Here is a 12,503-nt window from a genome sequence, read left to right on the forward strand (position 1 = left end):
CCTGCTACCGTCACAAGGCAGGTTTTTTCTTCAAGCTTAATTGTGGTTACTTAGTGTCCTTCTGAATTGCAGCAGATTTTCTGGATAGGCTCTGTCTCCTTCTGAGGAATTTTATATGTAAATATGTAAAACTGTGTCTTGACTGTCTGCTCCCTGTTTTAACACTGCAGTCTTTCTTCATGAGGTTGAGACTCCCAACTCCACGTTGTGACTCTTGTGTGTCCCAGCTTTTCTCCCTTAAGTATGTCCTCAGTATACATGAGGCGGAAGCAGCCTCTTCCTCCACATCATCTTCTCCCTCAGTTCCAGCAGGGGGTTCAACTGAGCATAGTCACTCTTTAAAGAGGGGAGGCGGTGGATAATAATAAAATACACACACATACACATATATGCACGATACAGAAAGCAATATTCCCTTTATATATAATATATTGTTATTAAAATTGTTATATTTAAAATTATGTTAGCATTAACTAACATTAACAAATATTGTTATTCTTAATAACATTTTAATAACATAAGGTTAACAGAATTTGAATAATAATTTAACAGAATTAAAATTATAGTATCTTATCAGATAGTATTCCTTTTATATTTATAAGTTTAGTAAATAAGTTCTGACTATTATTTTCTGAGGTTCATTGTGGATATGAGTTTCTGGTTTCATATCTTAGCTGTTTCCTCTTATGACGAGTAGCAGCTTCTGATGTGCTTAATGAGACTGCTGAGTGCAATTTTTTGGCTTATGTGTCTGTCCCTCAAAGAAGCCCATCATTGGAGTGTAACTGGCTGCACCATTAGTCTTCAGTATCCAATGCATGATGTGTCAAATTCTGGTTAGGTTAATACTTAGACTTAGTGGACGGTGGAGCATAAGTCAGTAGGATATTAATATTCTGTAAGCGTTAGAACAACAGTTGAATTTAGGAATTGTCTGTATGTGGCATCAGGATGAATTAACTAAAGTTTCAGTTAAAACAGGTAAGTTGAAGTGCATTAAGCACTCACTTGGCTTCTTATTTGCAAGCACAATGGCTTTAGTAAGGTGACAATGAGATACACAGCAAACTAAGGCCGCTTCTGAGCATTTAAAACATGATAGCTTAGCATGAGTTCATGCTGAGTCTCTAATAGGAAAAAGTGCAAATGTCACCCTGATATTACTAGGGAAGGAAATTGTGCTGCTGCCTTCAGATAAGAAGTTGGATTGTTTTTAATGATGGCTTTTTTTTTTCTTTGAGTGCTTACTTCTAAAAATGTAAGCTTGTAAATGACAGCTTATTTAGCAGACTCATGTCTCAGAGCGTTTTGGAAGTTTTTTGTAATATGTAACCAAGGATTATGGGAGGTGATGGAATTTTGGTAAAGGAAGAGATTTGATAAAGATCTTGTGTTGTGTTTTGGTTTTGTCCCCTCCCTCCCACCCCAGTCCCATGGCTAGCAGTTATGAAAGCAGTTCCCGTGTGGCATCCCCATTGGACCCAAATGGACACTTTAATGTAGTCATTAAAGAGGAACCAGTAGATGACTATGACTACGAGTCAAGTATTTGCACACAAGGAATAAGAGTGAAACAGGAAGACACAGATGAAGAAACTGATGAGTATTCCAACACTGATGATGATGATCCCATCCTACAAAAACACCTGATAAGACGCAGTGAAACAGATGGAATTGATGGAGAATTGAGGTCTAGGAAGCGTGTGCTAACCAGTCCTTCGGGTGTTGCCAAAGCAAAAATGTTAAAACTGGATAGTGGGAAGATGCCTGTGGTCTATTTAGAACCTTGTGCAGTCACAAAGAGCACAGTGAAGATATCTGAGCTGCCGCAGACCATGCTTTCGTCTTGCAAGAAGGATAAATCCCCTTTGAGTGCAATACTGGATTCCTTGCCTGTGTGTTTTGAAAATCACAAAGGCTCTTGCTCAGGCACAGCCACTGTAACTGAGGAGTTAGTTATGAAAAAACAATCTCCTGGGAGTAAAATGTCACAGAAATACTCTTCAATCAGAGAGGCCCAGTGGGCTCTGTCTAAATCGCCTAATTTTAATCTCAGAGGCTCAGTAAGTTGTCACTTTTCAGCTAAAGAGATCTGTGGAAGAAAAAGGCCTGGCATACTGAAGAATCCTATGTCCCTGAAAGGCTCTGGTAGCAATCAAAACACCATATCATCAGTTACAACTAAAAGAGGAAGGCCACGGAAACTGAAAATTTCCAAGGCTGGTCGACCACCTAAAGGTATAGGGAAAGCTGTAATAACAAGCAAGAACACCTCTCTGGGGCCTGGGAGTATCCTTCCGGATGTTAAGCCGGACCTTGAAGATGTTGATGGAGTCCTCTTTGTGTCCTTTGCATCAAAGGTAAGACCTAACTGTTTTGAGTAAAATTCAAAACCTTTTCTAATGTCTCATTTTTAAGCCCTTTGTACTTATAAGCTGAAGGTATATTTTCTTTTAAACTAAGCTTTGAGATTTATGGCCTCTTTCCAAATCTGTTGTTGTCTTGTGCCTATGTTAATCGTAACATTTTCTTACTACTTAGCAACCTGGGGAGAAATAGTGGCATCTAGAGTTCTGTATAAAAGAACGCATACTTGTTTATTAAACAAGCTCATGTTTTGAATATTTCAGTGGTATTTTGATGTGGCCTAGTTTGCATCTTAACTTAGTGTTTTAAGGTATCTTATACTTATTCAAGGCTCTTTATGTATGTAGGAAGCTCTTGACATTCACACTGTTGATAGAGCTGGAGGAGAAGAGTCGCAGAATCTTCAGGCTCCCTTATTGACTACAAATGATCCAGGTACATTTTTGTATTTTTTGTAAGTGGCTATTCCCTGCAATAAGGGAATTTGTAAAGACACACTGGAAAATTAATCATTTAAGTAAATTTTTTGCATAATAAATGTTTTTCATATGTTCTCTCTTGTTTATTTTTTGAGTAGATTGTCAAGCAAGAATACAAGTACTGGAAAAGGAATTGATGGAAGAGCTGAAGACCTTGAGGCATAAGCAAGTAATACATCCTAGCCTTCAGGAAGGTAAGCGGGCAGTGTAGGTATTGTTGCACCTGGTTGTGTATTACACTTAATCATACTGAGTTGATAATTTCCTGCTGGATGTAATACTGCATATCCCCAATACAGCTGGGATCTGATATTGGTTATTTTTTTTTTTTTTCAAATGCAGGAAGGTGTACAGCTGTGTATGTACAAATGTGAGAGTATGAAAGGAAATTTGTGTGAAACTGTCAGTTTCCCTCTTGCCACTTGTGGCAATGAGAGAGAATCTGTGGCATCTAACCCATTTTTTTTTCTTAGAGGCTTTAAAAGTAGTTTCAGCGAGCCGATAAAGATGTTTTTGTTTTCACACATTCATGTTGCAAACTAGAAGAGGTGGAGGAGGCAAAAGATGAATCCTGAATCTCCAACAGCAGAGCAAGAGGCTGCATGTCATTGTATGCCTCTTGCAGAAGATGCTGAGCCTTCAGACTTCAGACCATGCCTGTTTTGTAATGAGCTAATCCTTGTAGAGAGCAGATGGAGTTGATTTTACTCCTCCATAGAAAATAGCTGTTTTCTGGTAGTAGAGGAGCTAGAAGTCCAGAAACACTTAACTAAGACTACATTTGCTATGTTTGAGTCTGTATTTCTTTGAGTCACTGTAGACCCAGGTTCACTAGCCACATAAGAGGGCCAAGCAAGGTACTTCTAGCTTGCGATCTTTCATTTATATACAATATTATCCTGAGGTCAGATGGAAGAAAGTCAAGGATCAACACAGCAGAACTTAACGTTCTCTCTACTGATGATGTTGAGAGTCTTCAGCAATTGTAGTCCTGAGACCAATGGCGTTAACGTAGGCATCGGAGCAGGTGATGAAGAAATTGATCCGAATGGAAGCATCATACCTCATGCTCTTGAGGTTCTGGCCCTGAATTTTTCAAACATAACTGTAATGCTGTAGGGATTGAGATTCCAAATACTGATCTTAACTCTGATACTAGTTATTTTGGGTCCTCCGAGAGCTTCTACTGTGAAGAACCCTGGATTATCTTGAATGGTTTATGCATGGGGTATGATGAGAACTAGCCTGGCATTTTTTGCAACAAAGGATGTAAAAGGATGCCTTTGCGTCTTGCTACTGTTGAGCTGACATTCCCGTCTTCCACCTTTGCAAAGCGATCACAAGAAGGGTAGTAGAGAGCTCTTAAAGCTCTGTCCTGTGGGCTGATGTGGTGGGAATCAAACAAGTACAACCTGGCTGGGGATAGGTTATCCTCAGTGGTATAGCATCAGTGTTGACAGTTGTATCATGGATGTCTAAATGCAGTTTTCCTCTCCCATGATTCCAGAAATAGGCGGCCCTGTTTTCTAATGACCTCACTGGCCAACCTGCCCTCACAGGTCTGTGTATCTTGTCATATTTCAAGAATGGTGGCAAAATCCCTTTCGTGGTCAGCTGCTGGCAATGCTAGATACAGTGCTAAGCAAATGTTACAGCAATGTTAAGGCTTTTTAGGATTATATTGTGGGCTTCCTAGATGTTATCTTTACCCAAGAAAAGTATAATAAAATTATGGTATGTTGGCAGCCATGTGGTATGCTGGCAACCACAACACTAGCGAGGGGTATTTTACTCTTGAGATGATCCTGAAACTGGGAAGGTGTAAAATCCACATGCTTTTCCTCCAGCTTCTAAGTGAGTGGTGGTGAAGTGTGTGGTACCTTCTGAAGGGTGTTAAGCAGTTCACAGATACTACAAAATGGACAAGAAAAGTCAAACATCAGGCTAAGAAAAAGATCTGAAGAATTTTGACTTTCTTGAATGCTTGTGACCGTCATTTTCCAGTGTTGGATGGTAATCTGCTGAGCCTATTAAATGGTGAAATTGTAATTCAGCAATGAAGAGAATGACCCTCACCTGTCTAATTTTTAGAGGGAAAAGAAGCTATGTGAAGACTATTTGCAGCAAGAGATACAGATGTAACTTGATCAGGCTGTGAAGTGAATTACAATATATACACTTTTGTTGTTAGACTTCAGCAGCTGCATGTGAACTGGAATCAGTCTTTATTCAGATTACCTTCACCTTCCAAATATTGCCTTCCATTGCAGACTTGAGATAGGGGAAGGAACACAATGATGTTAATGGAGAGAGGGATTGTTGGGTTTTTTTAATTCTTCCCCCCCCCCCCCCAATATCATCAATAAGATGTAAGAAGGCAGCTGGGGAGTGCCTCTAGGCCAAACTTAAGGGCTGTATCTTTTCCCAGACTGCTGATTCTAAGTAGCATCCTGGAGCTTGGTGCAGCCTCATTAGCCTTCTTGATTCTGATACTTGTTCTCCACAATTTCTTGGCCACAGATCGTGACTAATACCTCCCTGTCATTTACTACAGAATAGGCAAAGAGGCATGGTTCCCTTCTGTCTGGAAGATGTGAAGTGCATGTTTCTAAATGTGATTTCAGCTATTTTGTAGAAGCTTACTGGCTTTCTTGTCCTCACTGCAGCATGGAAAATGGACATAGCAATTCTGATATTAACTCTGCTTTTGGTTTTAGACAATGTAGTTGAGAAGCTTAAGTTTCTTTTTGAGGTTCACTGATGATGTGTTGGAGCTGTACCTGAAGCCCACAATTGCTGTTGGTTTGTGAAGTTAAGAAAATGGTGATTGAGGCTATCTAGATCTTAGAGAGACACCAGGACTACAGGAAGAAGATGCTTCAGAAAGAACGGAATTCAACTTAAGCACGTTAGAAGGAAAGCTCGTGCTGGAGTACTGGAATGCTATAGGATGCCTCTTCTATTTGAGCTAATTTGAATCTCTTATTATATTCCTGAAAATCAAAGGCACTGTTGTCAAGCATTGTATTTCAGATTTAGCAGCAGCATCTGATGGAGAGGAGAAAGTTCTGAAGGAGATGGTTCTTCATTTGCTACTATTTGATTACAGCAACTGAAATTTAGCAATACTGGGGATGATAGAAATTAATAAAAATGATAGTTCATGTGTCACGTATGGTGATGTCTGAACTGACATATACTGACTGTTACCATTTGTTCTCTTTAGGCTGTCTGCGTTCATTCCATGTTGCACTTGTTGGAGTCATCCTCTGTTTTTTGTCTGTTTTGTGTTTTTTACTTCATGATCCTAAACTGAAATAATTGGTTTTGTGTATGGGTGGTGTTCATATTTTTGTTTGAGTGTTAAACAAAGCTAGGCTTATTTTTGAAGATGACAGAATAATTCAAATGGAGTGTCAAGAAAAATAAACTGTGTACTCTTTCCATTTTATTTTAAATTGAGTTTGAAAAGGAATGGATGGCATCTTGACATTTGGCAGTTGACATGTTTTTATACAAAATGCTGGATTGACTTGTGTGTTGCTCATTTTCCCTAGGCGGATTTGAAAATTATATCTCACTAGACTGTCTTTGATAATGGTATCCATTTAAACAACCATGTCTGAGATTCGTTCCATGTTGATTGTTTTTGGGCTGCCTGTATGCAGGTCACTGTGTTGCCACTTAAGAACATAAATGTGTATCACTAACACAAGGTTTTTACTGTATGTGCAAATACTTTGTGTCCTGAGCCTTGTCAAGTCATACATTTTCAATTTCAAAACTCACATATTTAATATATGAATATCAGACTTTTTGGCAACAGGAGCAACATTTGTAGGTTTCTATAGCTAAAAACCAAAATAGATGTTCTCAACTCCAGACTGCGAGCTGAATTTGATTGACAACAGTAATTCCTTGAATTCAGTGTAACAATATTTTCTGAAAAAGGTACTAAGTCAAATTTATTAGCTTTTTTCTCAGCATTTCTGTATCTATATTTGTTTTGCCATAGATAAAGATACCTTCTGTGACCAAGTAAAGTGTTTCAATTTGAGTATTTTGGGGGACTTGATGAAGAAAGATGTTATAGGCAGTTAAGCATTTGTGGTGGCATCAACAACATCGATTGTTTAGTTTCTTTATAGCTGTTCCCCCCCCCGCTTAAAAAAAAAAAAAAAGGTGTTTTATTACAAACTGCCAAGCCTGGGAAAAAAATAACCTACTGGGATCTGGATCATTTGATGAACTAGTCCCGAGAGTGCTGTCTGAATACAACTTTGTTTATATCAAGATTTCCAAATGTGCACACACACTTCTTCAGAACTAAAATGTGGTTTGCTCTTGTCTCTTACTGCTGGTTGAAACTGAAGCATGTGTGGTATATGTTCTTGCACAAGAACAGGTTTCAGTAGAGAAGGGGATGTGTAAGTACCACTGGCAGGATTGATAATTTATGTAGTGATATGAAATGTCAAATAGCTGGGTTGGTTCAGGCAGTAACTCTAGCCTTCAAGGATGTAGCGGTGCTAGCTTCTTCAAAAAATGGACAAACAAAATCTTATTGTGAGTATTATTACAACACTGGCACTTTGGTTAATAAATTTCTGTGGAAACTTCAGTAGTAATCAAGAAAATTATGAAAAGTAATTCCATTTTTTTTTTCTTGATTTCACATTCTCTAAAATACTCTTTAGTTTATACCTGCTGCAAATCCAGTGTAAGTAACAGTTATAGTCGATAATGCTTTTTCAGGTCTCTTAAAATAGTGGGTGAATGCTAGAAAAGCCTGTATATAACTTACTGGTTTATTTTTTGGTAAATATCTTGACTTTCTTTTTCCTAACATCTTGCTGCATTGAGACATTTACTGATGCTTGCCTCTTGTAGTGGGACTGAAGTTGAATTCTGTGGACCCAACAATGAGCATTGACTTGAAATATTTGGGTGTGCAGCTTCCTCTTTCCTACTCAAATTACTCTTTGTGGAGCTATCCAGGAACCAATCCCAATTCTCCAGGTGGGTAGAATATGGATTTGCTGAAACTCAAGTATTACCTTTTTATTATCAATGATCAGAAGGAGGGAATGGCCATTTAGTTGAACTTGATATCTTAAAGAAATTAAAGCGGTATTAAAATGACAAAATGTGAGAACTTCCTTAAATCATTATGTGGTTTCTGGCCAAGGAGTCCTGAGTAATTCTGGCCAGATTGTCTTTTAGCCTTCATTTTTGTGGTGGTTGTGATCCAGTAATAATATCTGTCTAGCTTATTTTATATGGGTATGTTTTGTCTATTGGAGCTGGATTTTCTAAATGTAAATATACACATTAACTGCTCTCAAATGACTCAGAGCCTAAGCAGTCTACATTTCTCTGATGTTGCTCACATGCAAAACAAAAAAAGTTGTCTTTCACAGAGCTGAGTGTCAGAACTTTCCAGAAGAAGAGCTTGAGGTGCCACTTGGGGGCTAACCTGTAACTTCATGACAATGATTTATTACAAAAGTGCTGACCAGTTGTGCTTTTTTTAAACTTATTTGGTATTCAAACAAGTGCATTTCTCATTATAATGTGACTAGGATTCTGATACTGTTGGTAGATACTGTTTTTAATAATAAACTGGTTGGACAAAGTATACGGGTGCTTATCTTTCTCCTACTTACCTCTTTCTCCTACTTTAATATTCCGATTACTGTGTCTTTCTTAATCTGCTGCTTTTGGGAGCTGGTAAAGAGGCACACATTGTATCTCAACTTTGTTTACACTGCAAAAGAGGCAGGTTCAATTCCGAAGACCTCAGTCAGCTCAGTGTCAATTGCAATTATTTCTAGCCTAGCAATATGTAAAAGAGCCATACGGATCCCTGTTAGTATTTATAAATTCCAACTTAGCTCCCAGGGCTGATGGAAAACTTGACAGAGATGTTGCTGTTTGCCTTTTGTGATTATTCACTGTCTCTACCCCTAATTGATACTCAGCTGAATTTGACAGATGTTAAATGAAGATTCTACAGGTCTTTTATAAAAGTCATTGTCTCAGTTGGGGGGAGAGACTCAAATTACTTTCCTTGCTGAGAGAGGTTGTAGTATCAGCTCAAAACCTGCCTGTTCCATTTTGGTGTACTAACTTGCTGATTCGCCCGTTTTGAGTTTTGGAATCAACTGCTTGCACCATTGCTAAGGAGACTAAAACTGAAAATACAGGAGAAGACATCTTTTGTATGGGATAGCAGATGCATGGCCATACAGCAGAACTTTACAGGAAGCTTGGCTTTGTTAAGTATTCTGTTAATTAAAAAAAAAAAAAGTAAAAATCAAGTCTCTTTATTCAGCCTTTTGACTTACTATTGTTCATCTGTCCCTGCAAAGGAATAAGCAGAGTTTGCTAGGACATTGATACAATCAAGCTTGGTTCATAAACTGAGGCTAGCTTTCTTCTTTTCCAGATACCGGATTTCCTTTTGTTTCCAGGACAGGAAAGACAAATGATTTTACAAAAATCAAAGGCTGGCGAGGGAAGCTTCACGGTGCTTCTAGAAATGAAGGTAAAAAAGAGAAAGACATCAGTGTACATATTTCTAATACGTGGCCTTTTTCTTGACCTTCCATAGATCTTGCAATTTCATAATTGTGTGTATCTTAATGAAAGGTGGTTTGGTTTTTTTTTAATATTTAAATGGTCATAAATAAAGAATTTTTTGGTACTGCTTCCATGGTCAGAATGGAGGTTTACGAGGGAAGAGAGAAACTTACTCTGAGTAAGTTAAAAAATGTATTCCATTTTACACAGAAGGCTTGAGTGAAGATCAAAGCTGTAATAGTTTTGGGATTTAGATTAAAGATTTATATTGTACCTTCTGCACTTCCATACAGTGTTGTGTTGGGGTATTCCAGATGTATTGTGGTGTACCAGGTAGGCTAGATGTTCAGGATGAACAAAGTAAGTTGCATAGAAGCACTGCCTGCTGAAGGCTTACTGGTTTTGTGAACGAATAAACATGTGAAATCTCCACAAAAAGCTGGTTGTGTTTCAGAATGGATTATATTTGGTGTGCCTGTGTTGTACTCTTCTAAAAGAATTGTATATGTATTTTGAGAGGGGTATTTACCTCTTCTGTATTGTTTGATTATTATAAGATTTGTCAGTATGTTTTCCCAGGAGCTAGTTAAAGTGCTCTTTATTTGTTTAGGTGGCAGTTCAGAAGGTTCCTTGAAGAATCGCTCAGCGTTCTGTAGTGACAAGCTGGATGAATACCTGGAAAATGAAGGGAAGTTGATGGAAACGAGTATGGGATTCTCTTCTAGCACTCCCACTTCTCCTGTGGTGTATCAGCTTCCCACTAAAAGCACTAGCTATGTGCGAACACTCGACAGTGTTTTAAAGAAGCAGTCCACCATAATTCCATCAACATCTTACGCGTTTAAGCCTGTCCCTCTGTCATCTACCTCTAGGAAGACAAAGGCTCAAAACAGACAGACATCTACAAACAGCAGAGTAAAATCATCTTACAAGCCTATACTGCCTTCACCTTTTTCTGCGAAGCAGAAACAGAACTCTTCAGCATCAGGGGAAAAGGCTGCTAAGTCTGTCTCAAATAGCAGTTTGACTAACCAAGCAGATAGTTTTGTGGTGCCAGCTCTGGATGAAAACGTACTTCCAAAACAGATTAGTTTGCGCCAAGCACCACAACAGCAACAAGCAGCTCGTCCACCAGGTTTGTCTAAATCTCAAGTGAAGTTAATGGACTTGGAAGACTGTGCTCTCTGGGATGGCAAACCACGGACCTATATTACAGAAGAACGAGCAGACATCTCTCTGGCAACCCTGCTTACAGCTCAGGTAGATCTGTAATAGTTTCCTTCCTTTCTGTACTGTTGCTTTTCCAAATCTGTGCACTTAGTGATGTTGCATATAGATGCAGAAAATAAGACTGAAGCTGCTAAGGAGCACGACAACGCATGATGTTCCTTTGTGGTGTAGTCTTTGCAGTGAAAGTTGAGAAGTGCTGACTTAGCAGTATGTGAAAAAACTAATTGTGATAATAGCGTGTTGATACGAACCATTAATAATTTGAGTTATCTCAAATTTTCACCATTAAAAATTCTGGTTAATACAATTGCTATTCAGTGACTGCATTTCCTTACTATTTGTCACCTTTTTTTTTTTTTCAGTTGAACTAACTGCAAAAAAAGCCTGGTCATATAACTTCGTTGTCACATGATAACCTCTTTTCCTTTCTACTCATCCTACTTATTACCAAGGTGGTTTAGCTGTCTCAAATTGTCTCTCAGAAGACTTCAAATGCAAACTCTCCTCTGTTCTTTTTTTTTTTTCCCCCAGATAGATGACAAATTTTCCTATGTAAACCATGTAGTTGGAGGGGTTATTCTAAGTGAACTTTGAATAGCAATTTTGCATATGCTTGATTTAATCTTAGTAAAATTTCCGCTTACTAAAATTTGAAGTGTATACTTCTTTAAAACTTTTTTTAGGCTTCTCTCAAAAACAAACCTATCCACAAAATAATAAGACGACGAGCACCTCCTTGCAATAATGATTTCTGTCGACTGGGTTGCATATGTGCCAGTCTAGCACTGGAGAAACGTCAGCCTACCCACTGCCGCAGGCCAGACTGTATGTTTGGTTGTACTTGCTTGAAGAGAAGAGTGTTGCTGGTGAAGGGAGGATCAAAACATAAGAAAATAATGAAAAAGGCTGTGCGTGGAAATCTTGTGTTCTATGGAACACAAGAAGAACAGCAAGAGGATGAAGATGTGGAAGAAGAGGGTGATGGGGAGGAAGATGAGCTGAAGCAGAAAGATAAGAAGAAGAGAAAAAGGGTGGAATACAGTGAGTATTGCTGGGCAAAAGTGATTACTTACAGCTTCACAGAAACTACCTATCTTGGTGGGCATTTTTGTTAGGACGTAGTAGTGATGCCATTTCTAAATGCAGAAATTGGGAGTGAATTCAAGAGATGTCTGCAACATCTGCTTTCATATAGCTGACTAGCAGGAAATAACACCTTTTCTCTTTTTTTTTTTTAAACTCTTACTTATCAGCATTTTGGGCACTACTTAGTTGTTGTGATCAAATAGCTGGAGTTTCTTTTTGATAATTTAAAGTCTCTGCTCAACTCTCCAAATATCTTTAAAGACTAAAGATATAAGATAATTACTGCTATCACTGTTGGTAATCTTCACTGTCATAGTGCTGTTTTCTTTCCCTCTTATCAAGTGAGTATCTAGAGCTGTATTTTCAATTGCTGTACCTAGCTGCATAGTTCATTGACTTCAGTGGAAATACAGTGATTTATGGTAGTTTCAGATCTGGCCTAAGGAATGCTCAGAAAACCAAATTGGTAGAAATTGACCATGAATTTACACTTTCAGTTTCTTGCTAGTAGTAGTACTTTTAGCAATAGCTAAAAGCGAACATAGTGTTATCTGGTGTTCCACTGGAATAAATTAATCTTCCATAGAGGTGTGGTATAAAGTCTGTCTTTTTGGGGGGTGTTTTCTAATTTTTAAGTATACAGCATCAATGAAGATCGCTAATTCTTCAGTGTTTTTCTGTATCTGCTATCACAGTACAAGTGAGAAACAATGATTAATGTAGAATCCTTTTTATTTTCATTTCTTCTTTCTTGTGGAC

General features: G+C 38.2%; 1 protein-coding gene across 6 annotated transcripts in view; it reads left to right on the forward strand.

Moving 5' to 3' along the window:
• Window positions 1-12,503, forward strand: part of MGA (MAX dimerization protein MGA) — a 61,971-nt gene that overhangs the window by 18,300 nt on the left and 31,168 nt on the right. For all 6 annotated transcript variants that reach the window (XM_076344638.1, XM_076344637.1, XM_076344641.1 and 3 more), the window contains exons 3-9: window positions 1,430-2,360; window positions 2,715-2,802; window positions 2,945-3,040; window positions 7,737-7,865; window positions 9,295-9,393; window positions 10,039-10,688; window positions 11,342-11,699. In XM_076344638.1, the coding sequence (XP_076200753.1) occupies window positions 1,430-2,360; window positions 2,715-2,802; window positions 2,945-3,040; window positions 7,737-7,865; window positions 9,295-9,393; window positions 10,039-10,688; window positions 11,342-11,699 (2,351 nt within the window). The remainder of the gene's footprint in view (window positions 1-1,429; window positions 2,361-2,714; window positions 2,803-2,944; window positions 3,041-7,736; window positions 7,866-9,294; window positions 9,394-10,038; window positions 10,689-11,341; window positions 11,700-12,503) is intronic.

The sequence above is a fragment of the Aptenodytes patagonicus genome, chromosome 7 (genome assembly GCF_965638725.1).
Source record: "Aptenodytes patagonicus chromosome 7, bAptPat1.pri.cur, whole genome shotgun sequence".
Taxonomy (NCBI): Eukaryota; Metazoa; Chordata; class Aves; order Sphenisciformes; family Spheniscidae; genus Aptenodytes; species Aptenodytes patagonicus.